Below are 26,061 nucleotides of genomic sequence, written 5' to 3' on the forward strand. Positions count from 1 at the left end.
ATCAGATGGCTAAAGGAATGTCAAATTTAAGCAAATTCAAGCTAGATCTTTGATTTTCTCCAACCCTAACCTGTTCCTTCCCCAGTCTTGTTCATCTCAGTAAAAACACTACCATCTACCTAGTTGCTTAAGCTAAAAATCTGAGGCTTGTCCTTGATTCTTCTGTCTCTCATTTCCTAGGAGCAATCAGTCAGCAGGTGTTGCTGGTTCTCAAATCTGAGCACTCTTTACCACTTTCACCACCACCACCCTGGTCTACTCCGCTGTCATCTCTCACCTGAAATAGCCTCCTAATTTGTCTCTATGCTTCACTCTGCTCTCCTACATCCCATTCTCCATAGAGCAGCCAGAATAATACTTTTTAAATGTAAATCAGATCTCATCACTTTAAAAAAACCCTAATAGCATCTCACTGTACTTTAAACCCATTTTCCTTACTGTGACCTACATGGTTGTCTCTTACTGCTTCCACAAGCTCATCTTGCTTTTCTGGAACATTCTTCTCTTGGATATTATCATGGTTTGTTTCTTGTGTCTTTCCATTGTCATCCCAAGTGTCTCCTCTTACAGGGGCTTTTCTCTAACCACCCAATATAAAGTCGCCCTCACCCTGTCTCTCTGTCACGGTTTCTGTTTTGTTTAACTTTTTTATGTGTGTCGCTCTCTGAAGTGATCTTGTTTATTTATATGTCTGTGAACTGGTCTCCCTCAGTTGCTGCATAAGCTTTGTGAGAGCAGAGACCTCATCCACCCTGTTCACCACATCACCCTGATAACCTAGAGCAGTGTCTGTAGACACTCAGTTAGTATTTGTGGGCTGAGTAAATGAAGAAACCTCTGTTTCTCCAAAAAGTTTAGGTAATTCAGGCCCAGTTGGCTACAAAGATACCAAGAACACAACTTGAGCTAATAATAGTGGGGAAGTGGAAGAAGAAGGGTGAGGAGCAGTGAGTTTAATACAGTGGAAAGAGCCCTGAATTCTACCTCTGTCTCTTTTACTATCAGCTGTTTGTTTGTGGGCAAGTTTCTCAACCTGGCTGTTCCCTTAGTTGTAATAGAAGCGAGTGGCAAGTGATGATCTCCAAATCCTCTCCTGTGCCAGGTGACACTGCTCAAACAGGGATTAGCACATGCCGTTTATTTTTTAAGAGAATGATCCTGCCCACCCTGTGGTATAAGAAATGTATGGTATCAAGAGTCATCTTTCATTTTTCTCAGTATTATCGGAAAAAACAAACATAGATGAATGTATCAGCCCTTGGGACTGGAAAGGTTAATAAACCTGAGCTGGACTCATTTACAAAGCACTCCTAGTGCATGATTTCAGTTAATCCTCAAAACAACTGAAGCAAAGGAGGCAAAACAGGTGCTATCTTTCTAATAAGGAAATGGAGATGTGTCCAAGGTCACTCACCATGCCAGGACTGCAGCCCAGGTCCTCTGCTCTCCTAGGCTGGTGCCATGTCCACTGCCCCATGTTGCCTTGCATCTGATGTTTACTCCAGACTGTTTGTAACCAGTAGCACTAGAAACACCTAAGGCCTTTTCTTTCATAACATCAGATTGTCTCATGCACAGGTAAAAGATGTGAGCTCTGTGATGACGGCTACTTTGGAGACCCTCTGGGTAGAAACGGCCCTGTGAGGCTTTGTCGCCTGTGCCAGTGCAATGACAACATCGATCCCAATGCAGTTGGAAATTGCAATCGCTTGACGGGAGAATGCCTGAAGTGCATCTATAACACAGCTGGCTTCTACTGTGACCGGTGCAAGGACGGATTTTTTGGAAATCCCCTGGCTCCCAATCCAGCAGACAAGTGCAAAGGTAATCGGCCATCGGCCAGATTCTGTCACAGTTATATTCATGCGTTCTGAGAATCATTGCACGGTCTCTTTAAATATTTACAGTTGTTGGGTCGAATGCAGCATTGTTCGATAGAAACATAGTGCAAACCACTTATGTAATTTAAATTTCTCTAGTAGACACAGTACAGTAAAGAGAAACGGGTGAAATTAATTTTAACACTATATTTTATTTAACCTAACCTATCTAATGTATTATCATCTCAACAAGTAATCAGTAAAAAATGTTTGCGATGTATGTTTTTTTCCACACCAAGTCTCCGAAGTCCAGTGTGTGTTTCACACTGACAGCACATCTCAATTCAGACCAGCCACATTTCAAGTACTCAGTAGCCACCGATGACCAGTGGCTACTGTACTGGATAACTCAAATCTAAAGAATCTATTTGTGTTGTTTATACTTTAGTATTTCTCTCAGATGATCTGCATCTCTTGCTGTCTCTGTCTTCCTGCCTTAGCCTGCGACTGCGACCCCTACGGGACCGTGAAGCAGCAGAGCAGCTGTAACCCTGTGACCGGGCAGTGTGAGTGTCTGCCTCACGTGACCGGCCGGGACTGTGGAGCTTGTGACCCTGGATTCTACAACCTGCAGAGCGGGCAGGGCTGTGACAGGTAAGATGGCGGCTGCCTTTGGTTCAAGTGACCTTTGCTTTTTTATTGTCAGAGATGAATTTTTATAAGTTATGGTTCATAGTTGGCTTGGCTTTGTTCAGGAATTATTTGAGTGCCTAAAATAGGCAAGGCACCCTTTCGAGGCAATACTGGAGAGTTGTAATTAAGTAATGAGAGAAAAGAGTGGGATGCAGTGGCCCCAGCTGTGTCAGTGTCACCTGAGCAACATTTTTTTAACAATACGAATTATATGGTCCTTTCTGAGATGCTTAGAATCAGACCTTCAAGGGTTGCAGTTGCCTGGGAATTCCTGTTTTCAAACCTCCTATTCAGCGCCCATGTGGTGCCAGATTGGAGAGCCATGGGTAGTAGTTTTAGTAGTGAAATAAAAGTATTTGTGTGGGTTAGGCTAGAAAGAGAAGTTCTGAATAGAACTCATGAAAATTACTTGAACCTCAGGTTTTAATAACCCTTAACGTCTGTCATAATAGCCCTTAACATTCTGTTTTCTAATACAAATTACATCAGTCCTATGCTGAAAGGAACAAAAAGGAAAGGTTTGCTTAAAGTCTGTTGTACTTACCTGAGAAATGTCATGTGTTCATTTTCAGGTGTGACTGCCATGCTTTGGGTTCCACCAATGGACAGTGTGACATCCACACTGGCCAGTGTGAGTGCCAGCCTGGCATCACCGGTCAGCACTGCGAGCGCTGCGAGGTCAACCACTTTGGGTTTGGACCTGAAGGCTGTAAACGTAAGGGGCGTTGGTGGCCAAGTCTCGTCTCATTCCGGTTAGAACTGTTAGTCCAGAAGGGACTTTGACAGCCTCAGTGTAGCCACACGGCTCACAGTCAGGGCTGTGCCCAGCTCATCACAGATGCTTTATTCAAGAAATATTATCCGTTTTTTAAAACTCCGAGGACCGAAAGCCTCTCTAGTTTCTTTGCAACCACCCTATTTATGTCTTTTTTTTTTTTTTTTACGGTGTTTCTGATTCTTCCTTTTTCTAGTCTTTAATTTTTCCAGATGATTACCCTTTGGTTACCGAGCCTATCCCGTGCTTAATGAAACTTTTTAATAATGATCACCTTAGCGCAGAAAATGAAACAGTGAGGGATTCTGCTCAAACGTGTTTGTTGACTTACTGGCTCAGTTGCTTCCCACCCTTGGGGCCCTTTTGGTGCGGTTACATGTCCACATCTGCTGTTCCTTGGCATAAACACTTGCTTGGAATTAGGCCGCGGAACAGTTTGGGTTTTTGCTTTCTGAATTCCTTCATTTCTCCTGTGGAATGTAGCATAAGTCATTGACTCCGTCCAGAGAACAAAATGAGTAAACAAACTATAAAATAATGGAAAATAAGCATTAGCATTTGGGTTTTCTAGTTCCTTAGTGAGAGAAAAACAGTGGAGAGATGAAGGTAGAGATAAATTCTCGCAGTGCACAAAAAGGGCACTTTCTATAATAGAATAATTTCTATAATTATTCAGTCACATGAAATGTGCCCCCTCCAAAAGATGCTCACTCTAAAATTTACTCTTGTTTTAAAAATGTCTGGCTTCTCTGCTAAGCAGGCTTAACCATTTAAATTCTCCTAAATCAGCCTGTTTTTCACAAAGCGTCTAATTATAATGATAATGCAGTTGGCTTATTGATATCAATGTGAGTTAAAAGAAGATGCACTCTTCCTTTTTTTCCTTATTATGTACCCTTTTCCCTTTATTCTGCAGCCTGTGACTGTCATCCTGAGGGGTCTCTTTCCCTCCAGTGCAAAGATGATGGTCTCTGTGAATGCAAAGAAGGCTTTGTGGGGAATCGCTGTGACCAGTGTGAAGAGAACTATTTCTACAATCGGTCTTGGCCTGGCTGCCAGGAATGTCCAGCTTGTTACCGGCTGGTAAAGGATAAGGTCAGCTGTCAACAGTGCATGCGTTCATTCATTCAGCAGACGTTGAATGGGCACTTCCTATGCTCTAAGCTCTAGAGAAAAAATGGTGAACAAAATAGACACAGTCCCTGTTCTCAAAGACTCAAGTTCCAGTTGGGAGACAAATAATAAAAATTAAAGAAATACTAACTGAGATAAGTGCAAGAAAGAATACAAACAGAATAACTGGGGAGAACTACTTTATATAGAGCGTCTGTGGAAACTCACTTAAGGTGCGATCTTAAGGATAAGAAAGAGTAATCCGAAGGAGAAGTGGTGGGTAGGCTGTTCCAGGCAGAGGGAACGTGGGGTACAAAGGCCTCAAAGCTGGAGGGTGTCTGGAGCCTGCTGAGTGAGGAGGGAGTAGTTTGTGATAAGACTGGAAAGGTTGGTAGAGACAGCTTACGTTGCACCATGTTGACCAGAGTAAGGAATTCAGATTTTATTCCAAATCCAGTGGGAATGCACTAATGAGTTTTAAGCTGGGAAATCCAGTTTATATTTTTTTTTTTTTTTTTTTTTTTTTTTTTTCATGCGTTACGCGGGCCTCTCACTGTTGTGGCCTCTCCCGTTGCGGAGGACAGGCTCCGGACGCGCAGGCTCAGCGGCCATGGCTCACGGGCCCAGCCGCTCCGCGGCATGTGGGATCCTCCCAGACCGGGGCACGAACCCGTGTCCCCTGCATCGGCAGGCGGACTCTCAACCACTGCGCCACCAGGGAAGCCCCAGTTTATATTTTAAGAACAGCACTCTGCTGTGTGAAGATTGATGGTTAGGTGTGGGGCAAAAGGGGAAGCCTAGATTGAATTGGATAAATATTATATGTGTGTTCGGCAGGGCAGGGTATGAGAGAGGGTAAAGTTAGGGAAAGAGAAGAATCAAGGATGGATCTTGGGTTTTTTGCTTAAGGTAGTTGTAGGCATTACTGACTGAGATGGCGATGACTCAGAGAATACATATTTAAGAGAAAGAATCAAGGGTAGAATTTTGGGTATTAGGTTGAGAATACCTATCAGAGAGCCAAGTGGGGGTATCAGATAGGTAATCTCAAACACAAGGGAGAGGTCGGAACTGGAGAATCATCAGCATGTAGAGTTTAACGTCAAAGGAATCAACCGGATTTTCTTTTGAAGCCAGAGAAATGAGGAAAAACTACCCATGTTATCTACTTAAAAGTATACATACACGGAGTGTATAGACCTTCGTATTTATAGAGCAGTGGTCCCCAACCGTTTTGGCACCAGGGACCGGTTTCGTGGAAGACAGTTTTTCCGTGGACAGGGTGTGTGGGGGGCGGTGATGGTGCAGGCGGTAATGCGGGCCGTGGAGGGCGATGCGGGGCAGCAGATGAAGCTTTGCTCGCTCGCCTGCTACTCGCCTCTTGCTGTGTGGCCCGGTTCCGAGCGGCCGTGGACTGCTGCCGGTCTACAGCCTGGGGGTTGGGCACCTCTGTTCTGGAGTACCCACTTTGATTATTGTTCCTACAGGAAGTACAGTCGAGTTCTTCAGGAATGTCTGTACACCGTACCTTTCCCTTTTCTTCCTCCATTATGCTTAGGTTGCCGATCATCGAGCAAAACTCCAGGAATTAGAGAATCTCATTGCAAACCTTGGAACTGGGGATGAGATGGTGACGGATCAAGCCTTTGAGGATAGACTAAAGGAAGCAGAGAGAGAGGTGACTGATCTCCTTCGTGAGGCCCAGGATGTCAAAGGTACACACGATTAAACAAGTGGGTAATTTCTATAAGATGGTCCGTCTTTTGATGTAGCTCCTAATGCAAGGTTAAGTAGTATGGTTTTATAAAATTCTTAATCAATTTTTTTTTTTGCGGTACGCAGGCCTCTCACTGTTGTGGCCTCTTCCGTTGCGGAGCACAGGCTCCGGACGCACAGGCTCAGCGGCCATGGCTCACGGGCCCAGCCGCTCCGCGGCACGTGGGATCTTCCCGATCCGGGGCACGAACCCACGTCCCCTGCATCGGCAGGCGGACTCTCAACCACTGCGCCACCAGGGAAGCCCATCAATTTTTAAACTCTGTTTAGAATATGAATTATTTTATTTTTTAAACATGTAGAAAAGAACCTGTCAATGTTTTTTTAAGATACACTAAGCAGAAATAGTTCTCCCAACACATCAAAAACTGTTAGATGTTAAAACCCAAGCATTTTATGAATCCTTCTATCAAGGTGCTCACCACTGGGCTGAAGTCACTTTGTTTTGGAGTTTTCCATCACTGAGACACATATGCTCATCAGATACTCATAGTAACTGTGCTTTAACGTTGATACACCTGGGACCACAGTGATCAACTTCCCTATTGATGATGTTTCCATCTGGAGTTAGAGAAGTCCTCTTGTCAGAGTACAGGTCAACAAAAGCTAAATATATTGTTTATTTCTTGTTGTAAATGTCCCTAAGATTTTATAAAATTACTGAAGTAGAGAAGGAAGAAATTGGATGTATCTGGTTTGGGCCAGTTTGTTTAATTTTTTTATTAGGACAGTCCAAAAATTGTTCTATGAGGTAAGTTTTTAGAAATGGAAAAATAAAATGAGAGGTCAAAAACTTATGTGTTTTGTTTCAGTTGTTACATTTTAAGTCTCAAACATAGATGAAGAAGAATTTATATGTTTCCTGTTCTGTATAAACAATGGTGGTTTTTTTAGGCTGTTCATTTTCAAACTTGGACACAGGTTTTTTTTCATTAATGTATTCTCTTGTAACAGCAAATTCGCATCTGTCCTGCCATATCCGTTGAAGAACTGAACGTGGGGTGATCATTCTTAGGTGCCAGTCAGTCAGCCTGAGAGGTGGGGTGTGGCAGGCAGCTCTGGTGCCAGCAGCACCAGCACATGGGCATGGTCACGGGGCAGAAAGGGGAGGTCAGCCAGCACTGCCACTCATCCAGGCTCCACACCTTGGTGCAGCCCCAGTTACATCTGGCTCTTTTGGGCCAAAATGGCTATGTACTTTCCTCTGCCCAAGCCGGTGATTCTGTGGGACAGAAGCTCTGATAGGAGCCATGGCCACCATACCTTCTCTTGAGCCACCTGCAAGGTAGGGAGCATAACGGGCTGCTTCTGGTAGCTTTGGACACACCACAGTGAGGCTGGAGTTAAAATCCACTCCCACTAAATCCTGATTCATGGAGTTCCTGGCTGACCTTTCCTACTTAGGTTCAAACTAGCCAAGAATAAAAATATCTTCAAAATGATTTACCCTTTCAGACTCTCCCTAAGTGTTCATTTGTAGTTAAACTTGTGTTTATTCTGCAGTTTGAAGGGAGATTATGTGGTGCAATTAGGTCTTGCAAATTGGACACTTGGAATTAGAGGGCTTTGAAGTGATCCACTTAGGTTATTTGTTCCCTTTTTGGGATACTATTGTTTCTGTAAAGAACTGGCCAGAGAGATCGGTATCTGTTACCTTTTTGAAGTTCTAAAGGGAAGGGGCTTCTATAACTTCATTAGCCAATGAAGCCAATGCTTACGCTTCCTAAATCTGAATGATTTTCTATGATTTCAGCTTGTTTTTATATTTTGCATTTTCTTAAAAATCTTTGGATTATCAAAGAATTGTTTTAAGTAATCATCCGCGCAGGGCCATTTTGTATAGTTGGATGAGATGTTTTGCAGGCCACCAGCTTTGCATGTGTATTGATTGGGTGGCCCTGCTTGTAAGTTGCTATTTTTCCAAACCTGTATTCATCTTTGTTGATCTTAACTTTGACTTCTCATCTCTTTTACATTCTTTGGAAAATTTAGATGCCAGCACTAACACCATGCAGAAATAAGAACTGGTCAGTTTTGAATAGGGTTGACTTAATGGTTCCTGTATATTATAATATAACTTCATGACATGTGAGAATTGTAATAACGTCAGAATTATGTCTGCATGGGCTTATATTGATTGATTGATTAGGACACAGGTATGAGGTTTAAATTGAATGTGCATAATTAATAGAGAACAATTTGAAGAACTTTTCAAAAGCAGAGATCAATTTGAAAGAAATTACATGGATGTGCCAGGCAGTGGGAGGTGGCAGCAAGAGTCTATTTAGTTTAAAATACAAAATAATTTTAACGTGCCATATTTCAACATCAGGTTTTTTTTTTCCAGAAAGAATTCTTATTATTTATGTTATTTATTTATTTTTGGCTGTGTCGGGTCTTCGCTGCTGCGCATGGGCTTTCTCTGGTTGCGGCGAGCAGGGGCTACTCTTTGTTGCCGTGCACGGGCTTCTCATTGCAGTGGCTTCTCTTGTGGAGCACGGGCTCTAGGCACGCGGGCTTCAGTAATTGTGGCATGTGGGCTCAGTATTTGTGGCTCACGGACTCTAGAGCGCAGGTTCAGTAGTTGTGGCGCACGGGCTTAGTCCGCGGCATGTGGGATCTTCCTGGACCAGTGCTCGAACCCATGTTCCCTGCCTTAGCAGGCAGATTCTTAACCACTGCGCCACCAGGGAAGTCCCTCAACATCAGTTTTGAACCGAGTTTTTTCCTAGTTTAGAAAAATGTCCAGCTCTCAGGGCTGGTAGTACTTTTAACAACATTGTATTTTTATGATTCAATCTTGCATGTGCTAGAATATCAAAATCTTTCCTTCAGCAGACATTTTTTGAGTGTCTTCTTTTTGCCAATCACTGTGTGATACTGGGGATACAGTGTTGAGTAAGAATGAGGGACTCATAGTCAAGTGGGAGAGAGACAGTGTGTTAATCTCCAGTTAACCCACTTGGAGACCGTAGATGAATGTAACAGTGGTGCTACTGCCGGGCACAGTGAAGACTGTCCAGCTCTGCCAGTGGACTTAGGGAAACTTGTTAGAAAGATGCTATGTTTGGAAGAGTAAGGATAAGCAGCGCCTCAGATTTCATGTGAGATGATATGTGTTCCGCCCACCCCCCAACCCCGCTTCAGATAATTTATGGACTTCCTTCTGCACTGTGATTGCAGATGTAGACCAAAATTTGATGGATCGCCTCCAGAGAGTGAATAACACCTTATTCAGCCAAATTAGCCGATTACAGAATATCCGGAATACCATTGAAGAGACTGGAAACTTGGCTGAACAAGCATGTGCCCGGGTAGAAAGCACAGAGCAGTTGATTGAAATCGCATCCAGAGAACTTGAGAAAGCAAAAGTTGCCATTGCCAATGTGGTGAGTGACTGGGAAGGTCTGAGGTGGGGCTGAGGGAGTCCCTTGGCTTTTACTGGTAGTGGAATGCTTCTTCAGCTAAATTGACTCCTTGTATCTTTTTATTTGTCTTCAAACATGGAGCAAGAAAGCCACATTGCTCACAGTTGCCATGAAATAGTTATCACAAACTGGATTAAAACCAGAGGACATCTGGGTCCTTTCTCTAGTTTTGTTCCTTCTATGGCACTAGGCAATTTAATCTTCCTTTTTTTTTTTTTTTAATATTTACTTATTTATTTGGCTGTGCCAGGTCTTAGTTGCAGCAGGCAGGATCTTCGCTGCCGCACGCGGGATCTTTTAGTTACAGCGTGTGGGCTCTTAGTGGCAGCATGCAGGATCTAGTTCCCTAGCCAGGGATCGCACCCAGGTCCCCTGCATTGGGAGCATGGAATCTTAACCACTGAGCCACCAGGGAAGTCCCTAAGCTTCCTTTATTCTCTGCTGAAAATAGAAATAATAATCCTAAATCAAGGATGCTGATGTTACCTGAAGATCTCTGAAATTAAGAAGAGATGTTCTTTCTCGAAATGACACTAGTGAAAATTTAGTTTTGACACTTGCTTTATTAAATTTAAATAATTCATTCCTTTGAGATTGGTGCTTTGTTTATTTCCTCTCTAGTCAATCACTCAGCCAGAATCTACAGGGGACCCAAACAACATGACTCTTTTGGCGGATGAGGCACGAAAGCTTGCTGAACGGTAACCTCCAGCTCCCTCTTTAATGGTTAAGTTACGGCTTTCATCGCGGTGTGCACACTTTGTTTCATTCTATCCCCACACACACTTCCCATGTAACGCACTTTTGCAAAAAGTTTGCTCTCGTTTCTGAAATGCGATTAGCTACATGTACTCTTTGCTTCCCTTTACTTTGAAATTAGAATATTTACTTTGAATATTAGAATATGATGGTTTAGAGGGAAATTATATTTGCACATCTAAGGAAAACCGTAACATTTTTTAGATTTTTAATTTCGAAACCTTAAAGTTAATAGATAATTAAGCTCGATAGAATTTATAAAATTTTTTTATTTTCAACAAAAATGTTTAATTTTCAAGTTTCAGTAGAGAACATTTACTAACCCATAGTACATGTGAAAATCAGAAACAGACCATTTCATTCCTGATTAAATGTAAGGTAATTTCTTAAGACTTTGAATTGTAGAGGGCATCAAGTGAAAACATTTTTTAAAAAATAAAATTGCTAAAATGTAGGCTCTGTGAGGGCAGGTGTTTTTGTGTGCTTTATTCACTGTTGAAGTCCCAATGCTTAAAACAATGTCTGGCATATAGTAGGTACTCAATAAATGTTTATCGAATGCATTGCAGAACAGCTAGTAGACCTCATAGGTACAGGGTGCTTAAATAAGCCTGATGTTAGAATTTTAGCCTCAATGTCTGAGCAGTTACATTGGCTTCTTGCTTTACGATATGTGCTCTCTTTCTGTCCTTTGTAAATGTGTGTGAACTGTTGTCATTTAGCTCATAGAACATTCATGGTTTCAGAGCTGAATTTTCTGATTAAAAGAAGACAGCTGAAAACATTATAGAAAACTCCTGAGAAAATTAGGTCTTGGAAATTAATTGTGGTGTACTTCATGCATGAATTTTGAAGGAAAGTTTATCATATCAAAAAGAATGGCCATGTATTGCAGTGTGACAATGTAATATGAAATTTTAGAGTTGAAAAAACCTTAGCATTTACCCAGCTAAAATGCGTTATTTGTCTGGAGTCCCTGTTGACATGTTCCTTGTTGAGTTGCTCTTCCTGGCCAGTAACTAGGTTGCATGTGAGAAATCTGAATAGTCAAAGTTGTTTCAAGACTATGCAGTAACAGAACCAGAGTAGCAATTAAAGATGAGGTCTGGGATTTGTGTTTATGACTAGAGAAATGAGTTCTTACTGGTATCCACAGTTTCATACATAAATACCCTTAATAATTATATTTAAAAGTAATTTTTAAGAAATATAAGCATTTGCCCCTATACATTTTATATCATTAATATCCTTGGGAAATATCATTTTCTCAGATTACAGAACGCTATTTATAAACTCAGCCCCTCTGAAATGATGACAAAATTCCAAATTTATAAGATTTTTTTCAATATTTGTGGAACTCTGCCCACATTAGTTTATGTATATTAATAAGGTAAGCATAACCTAAATTCTACTTCTTTCCCTTTTAGGCGGTTGTGTTTCATGGCTTGTTTTTCCTCTTATGTTATACAGCCATAAACAAGAAGCTGATGACATTGTACGAGTGGCAAAGGCAGCCAATGATACATCAACTGAGGCATATAATCTGCTTTTGAGGACACTGGCAGGAGAAAATCAAACAGCATTTGAGATTGAAGAGCTTAATAGAAAGTGAGTGTAATTTAAAAGTGGTTTATAGCCCTTCAGTTGTTCTTGTAAGTAACACCAGTTCAAGGAAAAATTAAATGCTGGTGAATTCAGGCCATGTATTCATGCAGTAAGATTTCTTTTGTTAATCATGCTTTTGAAATGATGCAGTAATTAGAGCAGGGGATGTAGAGCCACAGAGATTTTATTTGATCCAGTTACTGTGTCAGCAGAGAATGGTAACGACTAGCCATGATACTTAAAATTCTGCATAAAGGAGAAGAGAAAAAATATCATAGAGTAAGCAGAGAAAATATATTTGAGCTACAAATATTTAACAGGTGTCTGAAACAAGAAAGCATATGGTAAACCATATGCCTTAAATAGAAGTGATGAGATGAAATCTAAATTTAAGCTATGTTGGTATTAAATAATAGCATTTTAATATAACATTTCTTTGAGGTTTTGGAAATACTATCATGGTGATTTAAACTGGAATGAATCTGGTGAACATTAAGATGCTAAAAGCAACTAGGGTTTTCATCACATCACATCTTTTGTTCCTTAGGTATGAACAAGCGAAGAACATCTCACAGGATCTAGAGAAGCAAGCTGCCCGAGTCCATGAGGAGGCCAAGAGGGCTGGTGAGAAAGCTGTGGAGATCTATGCCAGTGTTGCCCAGCTGACTCCTGTGGACTCAGAAGCCATGGAGGTATGGCGCTGACAGCCTGCATGGACAGGCTTTGGTTGTCACTGCCGTCCCCCATTCACAGCTCCTACCCTCTTCCCACCAAACACACAGCCACGTACCCCCTCAGTCTGGGTAAGAGCTCTTCTGACTGCCCTGCAGCTGTCATCAGTACCTACCTCCTCTGTCCTCCCAACAGCTCACTGGTAAAGTTGAGTTCTAGTTTAGATATGTTAATAGAACTTATTGAGGTAAAAAGAAATCCTGTGGTTATAAACATTAAATAGCAAAGACTCCTTTAGTGATAGGAATAATCACTCCTAAATCTTGGATATGAATCCAAATTATAATATATTTGGATTAATTAAAACAGACTACACCTAGGTCGTTACCCTGGTTTTGAACAAGAGAGAAATAAAAGAATGGTTTAAATGAAAGAACTATATCAGGATGCTTTGGGGCAGGTGAAATATTTAGGGATTGGTAGTGTTTTATTTCATCTGTACTCTAATCATGAATCCTCATACCAAGTTCTATATAAGTGGTGTATTTTTTACATTAAACTTGCAGTTTATTAAGTTTCACTTTTTACATCTGAGGTGTTGACTTCGTTTTTACCATAAAGTTTTAGGTCTCCTCAGACGTGTACATACTGTATGATTCCATATATGTGGAATTTGACAATAGGCAAAACTAATCTATGATGATAAAAACCAGACCAGTGGCAGCTGCATTGTTGGAAAGGTGGGTGTGGAAATTGACTGGAAAGAGATACAAGGGAATTTCCTGGGTGGAAATATTCTGTATCTTGATTGGATGTTGGTTACACAGGTGAATATATTTGTCAAAACTCATCACACTAAGTGCTGTGCATTTCACTATGTGTAAGTATACCTCAGTTTTTTAAAAAGGTCCATAAAATCTTGACCTGTGCTATTCTTTAAAAAATGTCCCCTAAGTATAGAATTACTAAGCCCACCTTTTCGTCAGTTTAGTTGTTTTGCCTAGAATATAATGATCTTACTTGCTTCTCATAGAATGAGGCAAATAAAATAAAGAAGGAAGCTGAGGATCTGGATCGTCTGATTGACCAGAAGTTAAAAGATTATGAGGACCTCAGACAGGACATGAGAGGGAAGGAATTTGAAGTAAAGAACCTTCTGGAAAAAGGAAAGACCGAACAGCAGGTTGGTTTGCTTTGCAAGTTGCTTCGTTTCTCGAGGCAAAAATTGAAACTGCCTGACTGTAGGCTGTGTCTGTGATGTTACCGCAATTGCGGAAGCAACAAAACACATGAAAGAGTATTCAGAGGAGGGCCTTACCCTGATGCCCAGGCCTAACCTGCTGTATACCGGCCAGTGTCAGGGTGGTGGCTTGTCTGTTAGGAGAGAGAAGGGCTTTACCTTGGAGGGTTTGTCCTCTTATCTGCCACGTGTTTGCAGACTGCCGACCAACTCCTAGCCCGAGCGGATGCTGCCAAGGCTCTTGCGGAAGAAGCTGCTAAAAAGGGACGAAATACCTTACAAGAAGCCAATGACATTCTCAGCAACCTGAAAGGTATGAGAGGGTCAGATAACGGGGTAAGTTTGTATGTGTCCTTCATTAGGGTGATTCTCTCTCTTCTGTAAAAAAAATTTTTACTATGAGACTTTCTGAACACATACAGCACAAGAGATAATAGTATAAAACATCCCATATACCTGTCATTCAGATTCAGCGGTTAAGATTTTTACTGCACTTACTTCATCCCCCAACACCTGCCCTACCTTTTTTAAAAAAAATTTTTTATCAGTTAATGCATATAATTAAAGCCAACAATTACTGTTTTACGCATCAGCTGATAGTGCTTTATTTTTTATTTTTTAATTGATTTTTGGCTGCGTTGGGTCTTTGTTGCTGTGTACAGGCTTTCTCTAGTTGCAGCGAGCAGGGGCTACTCTTCATTGCGGTGTGCAGGCTTCTCATTGCGGTGGCTTCTCTTGTTGCAGAGCGCGGGCTCTAGGCGCACGGGTTTCAGTAGTTGTGGCCCTTGGGCTCAGTAGTTGTGGCTCACAGGCTCTAGAGCACAGCCTCAGTAGTTGTGGCGCACGGTCTTAGTTGCTCCGCAGCCTGTGGGATCTTCCCGGAACAGGGATCAAACCCATGTCTCCTACATTGGCAGGTGGATTCTTAACCACTGTGCCACCAGGGAAGTCCCTACCCTACCTTTTTGTATGGTAAAGTATTTCAAAGAAAAATCCCAGCGCTCATGTCATCTTACCCCAGCATTCTTCAGTATGGAAGCCAAAAAAAGATATTTCCTATAACCAAGATATGCCTATTTAGCTGACTTGTGTTGGTAAATGGAGATTATCTTTAATTTTCTCTGACAATTGCATCTCAGTCTTTATGTTTTCTTTCCTCACCCAAGATAAAAACGAACTGTGCTCAATTCACTGTGTAGCCTTGGACTTACCTCTGATAAACATAAGCTCTATATATACGGAAGCTTTATAGAATAATGGTTGAAACCCACTTTGTGTCAGGGGGTTTGGTTTAGAATCCCTGATCCACCTCTTACTTAGTGTGAATCCTTGAAAAAAATTACCTCTTTAATCCTCAATTTTCTCATGTATAAAAATGATTCAATGCCTGTGTCACAAGCACATAAAGCTCTTATTAACTCAGTACCTAACACTTAGTAAACACTAAATAAACTGCAGCTTTCGATATTGGTTGAGGTGGAGGTGATGGCATACTCAGCTCTGCATGAAAAGAAATGTTTCAAGTGAGAATTTGCCTTCCAGAGACAGGTGTTCGTTCACATGAATCTTCCATGTAGATCTGTGTGCTTTGTTCTAACATTTCAGTCCATGCTGTTTTTCAGTCTTTTCCCCTGACTTTCATTGTTCATAAAACAAAATCCAGTGGCAGCTCCCTGAAAAGATCCCTTTTGGCTTGTTGAGAGTTTAGTTTAATTGCATTCCTTGAACCCGTTTTAGATTTTGATAGACGAGTAAATGATAACAAGACGGCTGCAGAGGAGGCACTAAGGAGAATCCCTGCCATCAACCAGACTATACTTGAAGCCAATGAAAAGACCAGGGAAGCACAGCTGGCTCTGGGCAATGCTGCCGCAGATGCCACCGAGGCCAAGAACAAGGCCCACGAGGCGGAGAGGATCGCCAGCGCTGTCCAAAAGGTGTGCTCTCCCCTCTTGTCCGAAACGAAGCCTTTGCTAATCTATTCTCTAGTCATTTTCCGGTTTCTTTCCAGACCCCCAAAAGCTCTTGCAAATTTTTTCCTCAACTCCAGTAAAGTTATATTAAACCATCCTTGTCGTTCATTTTTTTTTTTTACTAGGCATTAGAGCAGGTGACCACATTGATTGAAGAGGGAGAGTCATTGAAAGGGTCCTTTACTCTAAAATTTCTGCTGTGTCTCAGTGGCAGGGTCTGAGTTGTTCAGGAGGGGAGTTGGCTTCAGTGACCCATCAAGCTCCTGCCCACAAAAAATCAGATTCTTTCTAAGTAAACACAATTCCTTGACATGAACAATTGATATTTTTTCCATCTTATATACAGTGCCAAGTCAGTACAGTTTTTAAGACCCCCTTTCAAGCATATTGCCATATCTAAGACCCACCTATTTAGAATTTTTGAAGTTACCAGTGCTAGGATTCTTCCTACTCATCTTAAAGAATAATTTCTCTAGGCTGGCTTTCTCCTCCTTAAAGATAAATCTGTTTTATTTAAAGGAGAAATTGGAGCTGATTCTAAACTTAATGTGTTTGAAAATCACACACATTTTTTAGTTTCTTGGATTAATTATATTTTATAAAATATATTTCAGAATTATGGACTTTTTGTACATTATGATGAACATGCTAAGTATCAATAGAATAAGGCTAGCTTTGAATAGAAAATTATCCAAGTGAAAGAGTCTAATCAGTGCAGTGTGGTGGCAAGTATACACCATTTAAATGTTGCAACTATGTGACCCCAGCTAAAAATGGCAACGATAGAACAGGAATTTTTATTAACAGGATTAAACTAGAGGATACAAATTAAAGTGCTTTATAAAATATAAAATGTTATGTTAGGTGGTAATGTTATTTTTTCATTAAATTTGTAGCCCAACGAAACGTAATTCAACATATAGTACAAATTATTGCCCTGTTCTTTCTGGATCATATTTTTGAACCATTTTACAGATTATAAAAGGAGTGGCAGCATACTTTAGAAAAAGGAAAACTTTTTTTCATTAGGAATTGTTTACTTTGTGCCTAGAACGCTACCAGCACCAAGGCAGAAGCTGAGAGGACTTTTGCAGAAGTTACAGATCTGGATAACGAGGTGAATAATATGTTGAAACAGCTACAGGAAGCAGAAAAGGAGCTGAAGAAAAAACAAGATGATGCTGACCAGGATATGATGATGGCAGGGATGGTAAGTGATTTTGGCAAATGTTTGCTAATGGGCAGAAAGTGAAGGGTGTTTAATAATAAAGATCCCTAACTTGTTGAGAAGAGTCTTTTTCATATTGACTTCTGTTTTTAATTGTGTTTTCTGGTCAAGAATTGGGTTAGTAACTTACATAGAAGACAAAGAATTTGGATCTTCTGCCAGATTGTTGCACAATAGTTCCTTCCCAAAGCTACTCTCAGTTAAAAGAAAAACATTGTTTTACACATTTGAGGTTTTAGGACATTTAAAAGTATGTCTTTATATTTTTGTATGGGTAAATCATAGGTGGTATAAAATCAAAAAAGAACAAAAGGCATGCAATCAAAAGTTAATTTCCGTCCTCTTATTCTCCCAGCAACTTGCTGCCTAAAGACAAAGACCAGTTTCTTGCGTAAAAGGACATTTTTGAAGATGACAAAACATACCAAACTTACATTCAATTTGATTTTTCACTTTTTGTGATGATGTGAATACATAGCCCTGTTCGTAACAAAATTGACTTGTGAATGCATGGCCCAACAAAGGACTCGGTTCTGTTTTGTGCTGTATTTTGCTTTTGAAAGACTTTGATGGAGTCACAATGGAAATATTCCTTTACAGTTCAATCTGATTATAACCACAGTAATGATAGACATGAACTTGTTTAATTGTGGACTTTCAGTGCAAGGAAGGAACCCTTCTTCCACTCCTGCTAAAAATCACACCCTTCACTGTAGATCATTTTCACCTTGGGATGGAAAGAAGAACTACTAAGCCTGTTAATCTAGGTAAAGAAGTCCCTAGGGAAGTGATAACAGGAAGCATCCCTGTGCAAATACCTTATTTTACTATGCATTTTTTTGTTGTTTTGAATTGTCCTCATTTTCTATAGCAAGGTATGGCTCAAGTGGAAATTCCCATATAGTAAAAATGTGTATATTTCATACGTGCTGAGGGTCTCTGGATTTTATGTTTTAATACAGTTATAGAAACATTAGATTTAGAGCCTGTTGAAGGAAAGGAAAAGATATATATTCTCTATAAGCTTCAAAAAAGGGTATGAATTCAATTAAAAGGGTAGAAAGAAGATCCATCTTTTGTTCCTTTTGGTAAGTAACTTCTAAGGAGCACAAGGCACCCTCATATATACTGTGCCATTTATATTTAAATATCAATCCTGAAAGGCCAACATTGCATCAGTATTCTTGCAGTCTGTTACCTGTTCTTTAAGGGAAAGAGTGAAGGCTCACAGTTGTTCTTGGAAGAGGAGGCTGCAGAAAGCAGGTTAAATGTAATAGTATGGCCGTAGCAGAGTCCTTTACAGCTCTGTTAGAACACTCGCAGACAGCCTGGGAAGGTACAGTGAGAATGGCTGCAGTTTGAACAGAGGTTAATCGTTTATTTGTGAAGGTTTTTTCCGTTGCTTTCTTTTTCTTTTTAAAATTTTCACATTGTTTCTATCCAAAACCTTTGTATTCTCTTGACCCAAAAAAGCTAGGAAAAACAGTTCTGTGGTAGGAAGCTCAAAGCTACTCGTGTATATCCTGACCAGATTTATTTGTGAGAGCATCTGTTTTCTGATACTTAGACACTTCCTCTTCCATTGCCATTTCCTGTGACTCATGCACAAGTGTATTTGTTCAGGTTTCATGGAATTTTCCCCAATATATTTACCTTTGGTTGATTTTTTAAATGTAAGTTGTATTTGCCCCAGTTTGTATGTGTGTATTTGTGTGACTGCATGGGGAGAGGGAGTTTTAGAAGAATATCACTTAATTATGAAAAGTTTCTGAGAATAGGACATTTCTGACAATCAAGTCTCTAAGATCATCCCAGAGGGCATGTTTTGGTTCTAAAATGGTAGTTTTTATACTCGTCCTTAAAAAGTAACTTGTTTCTGCTTGATGGGTTTTATTATGAATACACCTCCACGTGTTCCTGAGTGAGAAAGTGAGAAAAGGAGGTAACGCTGATCTTTGAAAGACAAATACAGTCATTGTAGGCATACTGACTGTCTCCTCATGACTATGAAGTGAATTAAAAATAGCCACATCCTCAACATGAAGATATGACCAAAAAAGAACATCTCTACAGTAAGAGATAATAGTTTCACGAGTTAGAAGAAGGGAAACCATCTGAAAATTAGATTTGTTGACTCACTGGGGAAAAGATACTTCAAGAAGATAAAAATGCATCATCAAGATTACTGTATCATTTATCCTTTTTTCCCTGTACAGGCTTCACAGGCTGCTCAGGAAGCTGAGATCAATGCCAGAAAGGCCAAAAACTCTGTCACCAGCCTCCTCAACCTTATTAATGACCTCCTGGAGCAGCTGGGTAAGTAACCATAGAGTCTTGTTAGGCAGCCTTTGAATTCTTGGTACTGTTCTTGGGATCTGAGATAGTTGACTCAGAAGTAGATACTACAGTGCCAAAGACCGTATGAACTGAATCGTGACTTTAAGTTGTATTAATTCAACATGTACTTACTAGGTCCTTCCATGGAATCTGACTCAGTATTGGAATCAGACCGTCGTCTGAGGACTTAATAAAATTTTGAAGATATGCTTCCAGCTAGGGTGGCTCATTTATGGTCAAGGTTTATGTTACAATCGAACAGTGATTATTCTTAGTTCATCCTGCTGGCAGAATGTCTTTAAAGGATTTAAAGTGAAGGATTTCAATGACAGAATAAAAGAACACTTTAAAGGATAATCGATTAAAGGCTAATTGGATAAGGTGACAGTTTCTATGCCAAAAGAGAGAAGGCTTTCTTTTTGAAGGAAGTATAAGCATATTAAAATGTTCCTTTAATCCAGTTTGATACAGGGAGCAGGCCTCATTATAGGGCAGATGTACTTTTGTCACCAGCCTCTATTATAAAGTTGTAATACTCTAGCCAGTACAGCTTTGTAAGCAAGGCACTCTATTTTAATGTGATAGCCTTTAAAGTTTGGTTTTGGTCAGTGTTTTGTTTTGTGGGGGGTTTTTTTGGGAGGTGTGTGTGATATTTTTATCTGTCTCAATTTTCAAGAATAATAAATTATGTGCCAGCAGATGGACTTTAAAATGAAAGTAAGCTGGAAGAGGTAGGTTTTGTGACAGAAAAGGTTGTATTTTAAAGTTAGTCTGACTTGGGTTGGAATCTTTGCTTTGTTGCCTGTAAGCTGTGCAAATTTGGGCAAATTACTTAACAGCTGAGAATCATTGATGTCAAATGATCTGGTGAGAATTTAATCAAGTTCAATATGCATAAAGTGCTGGTCGTTGTGCAGCTGGCTATCTGCTTTCGTTTAATATAGAAGTAGTTCCTTTCAAAAGGACCTCTTTTTCTCGCTAATTTTATTTATTTATTTATTTATTTATTTATTTATTTATTTATTTATTTATTCTTGTGGTACGCGGGCCTCTCACTGCTGTGGCCTCTCCCGTTGCGGAGCACAGGCTCTGGATGCGCAGGCTCAGTAGCCATGGCTCACGGGCCCAGCCGCTCCGCGGCACGTGGGATCTTCCCGGACCGGGGCAGGAACCCGCGTCCCCTGCATTGGCAGGCGGACTCCCAACCACTGGGCCACCAGGGAAGCCCTCTTGCTAATTTTAAAGCGAAGGTTTGGGGCTTCCCTGGTGGCGCAGTGGTTGAGAATCTGTCTGCTAATGCAGGGACACGAGTTCGAGCCCTGGTCTGGGAAGATCCCACATGCCGCGGAGCAGCTAGGCCCGTGAGCCACAACTACTCAGCCTGCGGGTCTGGAGCCTGTGCTCTGCAACAAGAGAGGCCGCGCTAGTGAGAGGCCTGCACCCCGCGATGAAGAGCGGCCCCCGCTCGCCGCATCTAGAGAAAGCCCTCGCACAGAAACGAAGACCCAACACAGCCAAAAATAAAAATAAATAAATTAATTAATTAATAATAATAATAAAAAGCGAAGCTTTGCTGAAATTATTTCAGCATTTCAACCCTGGCCATTTTCCATAGGAGGGCTCTGATAATAGTGTGTAACTCTTGCGAGCAGGGCATGACTCCCAGAACAACCCAGTTTCCCTGGAATCGAACAGCTGAGGGCTTAGGGTTCTAGCGTAAAGATTTTTATGTTCATTAGAGGGCACTAAAAAGACACAAGGATTACATATATAAACGTGAAAAAGGTATTACACGTTACCAGATGACCTTCAAAACCACAAGTGAGGCTTAAGGTCTAGGACATGGTTGTTATACATTTAGAAAACATTTCACAAAAACCGTCTTCTCAGGAAAAAAAAAATCCAGCCCCAATATTCATTATAAGCTCTGACCCATCCCTGCTAGATTAGGTCAGTGATTGTACTTGGTTTGCATTGTTAATGCCCTTGTATGACAGGCATCAAGTTCTCAGGCCACTTTTTCATGGCGACAGCTGCTGGGCTTCCTTTATAAAAACGCTGGTGGGGATACTTGCGGAGTGATGTTATAATTCTCACTGAATGTGTCTGTCCTCTTCTGTGTCCTTTCTGACTCAACAGGGCAGCTGGACACAGTGGACCTGAACAAGCTAAATGAGATTGAAGGTACCCTGAACAAAGCCAAAGATGAAATGAAAGTCAGTGATCTAGACAGGAAAGTGTCTAACCTGGAGAATGAAGCCAGGAGGCAGGAGGCTGCCATCATGGACTATAACAGAGACATTGAGGAGATCCTGAAGGACATCCGCAACCTGGAAGACATCAAGAAGACCTTACCCTCCGGCTGCTTCAACACCCCGTCCATTGAAAAGCCCTAGCGTCTTCCTTTAGGGAGCCACTGTGAGGCCACAGAGTGCCTTAACACAAAGATTACATTTTTCAGACCCCCACTGTCTGCTGCTCTCCACCACTGTCCTTTTGAGCCAGGAAAAGTCACAAAGTTTAAAGAGAAGCAAATTAAACACCGTGAATCAGGAACAAAGGGTTTTATCTAATAAAGTCTCTCTTCCACTTAATGGTGGTCCCTTAGACCCACCTTTCCCTTCTGAGTCGCCTAAGGACGTGGCATCCTGCGTTGCTGTACAGTGGCTTAAACCCTTCGTGGGAACCGTTGTGGGCCAGGGCTGAGCCAGTAGCCCTCCCTTTCTCTCTGATGCCAACAGAACCTCCTCAGTCTCAGTACTCTTGTTTCTATGAAGGAGAAGTTTGGCTACTGACAGTAGCATTGTGATGGCCAGTATATCCAGTCTATAGGTAAAGAAAATGCATCCACATCTCCTGCCCCTCCTCCTTTTAAGCAAAAGGAAATACACATCCTGTGCCAAAGGTATTGGTCATTTAGAATGTCGAGAGCCATCATCTGTTGTTTTAGCTGTTTTGAGTTTAGGACACTGAGCCATCCCACGGGTAAGGATGCAATGATTTATGACAGTCTCCAGGACAATGTGAGACTGCAGAAGTAGGCCGAACGTTTTCTCAGATGTTAATAATTGACTAGGAAGATAAACTTTTTTTCAGATCTTTGGGCAGCTGATAATTTAAATCTGGATGGGCAGCTTGCACTCACCAATAGACGTCTTCTATTCCTATAGATGGAATTTATGCAGAAGAAATAGGGATACGATAACCACTAAAGTTTTTTCCAAAATCAAACTAATTCTTAGAGCTTTTTTAGAATATTAGTCTTGGAACTAGTGTTGTTACCTGGCAGAGAACGGGTGGTCCTTACGATCTTGACAAAACAAAAGAAAAGCCTCCTTGTCCTATAGTCTTTTCTAGCAAAGGGATAGAACTTAGATGCAGCTTGTATTGTCAGGATCCCACATATCCATTTTTCTTCCATTGGGGAGAGATGAAACATTTGACCCTTAGCCTCAGTTTTCTCTTGATGTTCCCATCTTGTAGAAACCCCTCAAAACACATTGTTTGCCAAATCCTGGTGACAAATACTTGCACTCAGTATTTCACACAGCTGCCAACACCATCTCGTTCCTGCACTTTGTGATTTAAACCCACCTCTAAACCTTCCCTCTAAGCGTAGAGGGAAGACCCTTACATGGAGTTTCATCGTGAGCTTCTCAACTTCTGACCCTCAGCTCTGTGGTTTTCTTCTAAGGTCACAGCGTGACGATTCTCTGCCACAAACCCCTTCCTCCTACCAACTCGCTTTCGAGATTCATATATAGCCTTTAACACTATGCAACTTTGTACTTTGCGTAGCAGGGGAAAGAAACTATTATCTGACACACTGGTGCTATTAATTATTTCAAATTTATATTTTTGTGTGAATGTTTTTTTGTTTATCATGATTATAGAGTAAGGAGTTTATGTAAATATCCTTGGTCCTGTTTCTAGAATGGCACTGTCCGTTCACTTCTTCACTTCATTTTTCCTCTTCACCGGCACAGCGTGTCTGTATACCTCCTTCCCTTCCATCTGCGGTTCTTTGGATTGGATTTGCTCCCTGTTGCTTTGCCCTTCGCCTTGTGCTTGCGGCATGTCCGTTGTCTGACATTCACATCCACCTGCTTTCCTCCACACACAGCCGCGATAAAGAGGTACCTCGAACCCTCTTCCGTTGCAGTCCTGGTGGTCCTCAACCACAGCACGTTGTTGTTCTTAATGGCTGCCCCAGAGCAGGAACGCCAGCTGCACAGGGAAGGATGGAATTAGGAAAGTCTGCCGAAGGGCATCTTTGCCATCAATGTGAGCCGAGCCAGGAGTGAGTGAGAAATGCCCCCTGGCAGTTGTTGGAGCTGGATGGGGTCGTTTTTATAAGGGGTGCATAATTACTGGAGTGCCCGTTGTGCATCAGGGATCATGCTGCAGATAGAGTGGGAGAGGTGGTCTGCCGTAGTTCTTCCCCTTTCCCTCTCCTCCTTGCATCTCAGAGTTGACTTACTGGTGTTTAGACCTGGCATCCTCCTAAGCTTTCACTCCATTCCTCTTCTCAGGCCTCTTCTCCTGTCGCAGGAGGCCTGGCTCTTTCTTGCCAAGTGTTCACATCAGTGTTTCCTAGCTAGTTCCTCTTTTCTAAGTGGCCACATCCTATGAGACATTTTGGTCAAGGTTTCAGGGAAAGGACTGAAGATAGACTGCTAAGGTAGTTTACCCTCTAGCCTATGGGTCAGGTTCACTCCAGTAAGTCTTAGGCCACAGTGAAATTTTGGGGATGATTTGTTGTTGTTTCTTTTCTCCTTTTCCATCTGTGTGGTATATTTTTAAACAGAATTTTATTTTTAAAATAAAAGTTCCTTATAAGACAATACCTTAATTACACACCTGCAATATAGCCATTATTTTATTGTATAGTTCCAGTTATCTGTATTTTATGTAATAAAATTGACAGGATGGCTGCTGCAGAATGCTGGGTGTCACAGGGAACATACACAGCTGTTCCCTGGAATTTTCCCTCTTAATTCCAACCGTGGCCCTTTTCCATGTGCCTTCACTTTAGCTGTTTGCCTTAATCTCTACGGTCTTGCTCTCCAGGGTAGTAAACAAAATGCAACACTTGGCATTTTTTATGTTAAAAAAAAAACAGTATTTTATTTATAATAAAATCTGAATATTTGTAACCCTTTATACTTGGTGTGGCCTGAGTGTGGTACTGGGGATGTAAGATGTTTCAAAAGGTATGATGAAAAAAAAAAGGTATGATGAAGGGGAAGCGTCTCATAATGTATTCTTTGGGTTGTTTCTTTTCCTGAGAACAATCCAGTATGTGTACGTGCGTGTGTGTGAGTATATAAATTTATTTATGTATATATTTATTTATTTTAACCCTTCCCAGATTGGAATACTTTGGTTGTGGTCCAGATGTTTGCAAATTCTTCCTGTTAAGCTCTAAATAGTAAATGTTTTACGTTTTGCCGGCCATACAGTCTCTGTTACAACTGCTCTGTCTGCTGTTGTAGCAGGAAAGCAGCTGTGGACAGTCTGTAAACAAATGAACAGGGCCGTGGTCCAGTACAACTATTTACAGGAACAGGCCTGGGCTTGCGGGCTGGAGTTTGCCAGACCCCCGGTGTAGTCTCCATATTTGATTAGTGACTACGGAGGACTATTTTCAAATTATTTGGGCTTTCTAAATTAGCAGATGTATGTAAAGAGTTGTCTTTCCACCTTTTAAATACACACATCTTCAGCTAAACTAAAGGTACTTTCGTACTTTTTTATACGATGAGAAACACTCTCAAACATAATGGAAGAAAAAGTAAGTAATGTGCTGGACCAGCAGGCCATCTGGAGGGCTGACCCAACTGGAGTAACTTAAGACCAGATGAAGAAGTTTGGAACTACAGAGACAGCAGTAAGGCTTTGCTCTACTCTTTGGCTCTGTTTATAGCCCTGAGGCCCTGGGGATGACATGCCACCTTCCCAGTCATGTAAATCATTACAGCTGTTGGGCTTCCCTGGTGGTGCAGTGGTTGAGAGTCTGCCTGCCGATGCAGGGGACGCGGGTTCGTGCCCCGGTCCGGGAAGATCCCACATGCCGCAGAGCAGCTGGGCCCGTGAGCCAGGGCCGCTGAGCCTGCGCGTCCGGAGCCTGTGCTCCGCAACGGGAGAGGCCATAACAGTGACAGGCCCGTGTACCGCAAAAACAAACAAAATCGTTACAGCTGTAACACCTGTAAAGAAGAACCTGAACCCTTCTCTTTAGACGTCCTCGAAGAGAGCGTTAGAGGGCACTAGTTACTAGCTTTCTTACATACCGTGTTCTTAACCCATTTGTAGGATATGATTCAGGTGCAAATATACCTCAATAGTTACTGTGTCAGAGTGATGAGTGGAATTTTAAAAATTTGTTCCTATTCCTTTTGTTATTTCAGAGTCAGCAATTTCTCTGAAGTTGGTATCAGCATAATCTGATTCAAAATATCTCCAAAGGTTTACCCCTTAAATAAGCATTCTAGCCCCTTAATAAATCTGAACTCACCAGACCCACTTCAGTTAAGTTCACAACAGAATGTCTGGAGAAGACAGGACTCCTGGTGCCCAGGAGAGTCATGAAGTAGAAAAGCAGGTGGCACCTTCCACCTAAGGTGAGGAAGGACCCACCCG

General features: G+C 41.4%; 1 protein-coding gene across 2 annotated transcripts in view; it reads left to right on the forward strand.

Annotated features, from left to right (window-relative positions):
* The window catches only part of LAMC1 (laminin subunit gamma 1), a 123,329-nt gene extending 98,747 nt beyond the window's left edge, over nucleotides 1-24,582 (forward strand). The window contains exons 14-28 of one of the 2 annotated variants that reach the window (XM_032625336.1): nucleotides 1,579-1,824; nucleotides 2,321-2,474; nucleotides 3,086-3,228; nucleotides 4,205-4,383; nucleotides 5,960-6,116; nucleotides 9,361-9,566; nucleotides 10,227-10,306; nucleotides 11,835-11,972; nucleotides 12,517-12,661; nucleotides 13,675-13,824; nucleotides 14,080-14,194; nucleotides 15,619-15,818; nucleotides 16,906-17,064; nucleotides 19,299-19,398; nucleotides 21,559-24,582. In XM_032625336.1, coding sequence (XP_032481227.1) covers nucleotides 1,579-1,824; nucleotides 2,321-2,474; nucleotides 3,086-3,228; nucleotides 4,205-4,383; nucleotides 5,960-6,116; nucleotides 9,361-9,566; nucleotides 10,227-10,306; nucleotides 11,835-11,972; nucleotides 12,517-12,661; nucleotides 13,675-13,824; nucleotides 14,080-14,194; nucleotides 15,619-15,818; nucleotides 16,906-17,064; nucleotides 19,299-19,398; nucleotides 21,559-21,815 — 2,429 coding nt within the window. In that variant the 3' untranslated portion in view covers nucleotides 21,816-24,582. Of the gene's footprint in view, nucleotides 1-1,578; nucleotides 1,825-2,320; nucleotides 2,475-3,085; nucleotides 3,229-4,204; nucleotides 4,384-5,959; nucleotides 6,117-9,360; nucleotides 9,567-10,226; nucleotides 10,307-11,834; nucleotides 11,973-12,516; nucleotides 12,662-13,674; nucleotides 13,825-14,079; nucleotides 14,195-15,618; nucleotides 15,823-16,905; nucleotides 17,065-18,290; nucleotides 18,309-19,298; nucleotides 19,399-21,558 lie in introns of those variants that run through there. The other variant, XM_032625346.1, reaches the window with a different exon arrangement.
* The last annotated feature ends 1,479 nt before the right edge of the window (nucleotides 24,583-26,061 follow it).

Source organism: Phocoena sinus, chromosome 1, assembly GCF_008692025.1.
Source record: "Phocoena sinus isolate mPhoSin1 chromosome 1, mPhoSin1.pri, whole genome shotgun sequence".
In the NCBI taxonomy this organism is placed as follows: Eukaryota; Metazoa; Chordata; class Mammalia; order Artiodactyla; family Phocoenidae; genus Phocoena; species Phocoena sinus.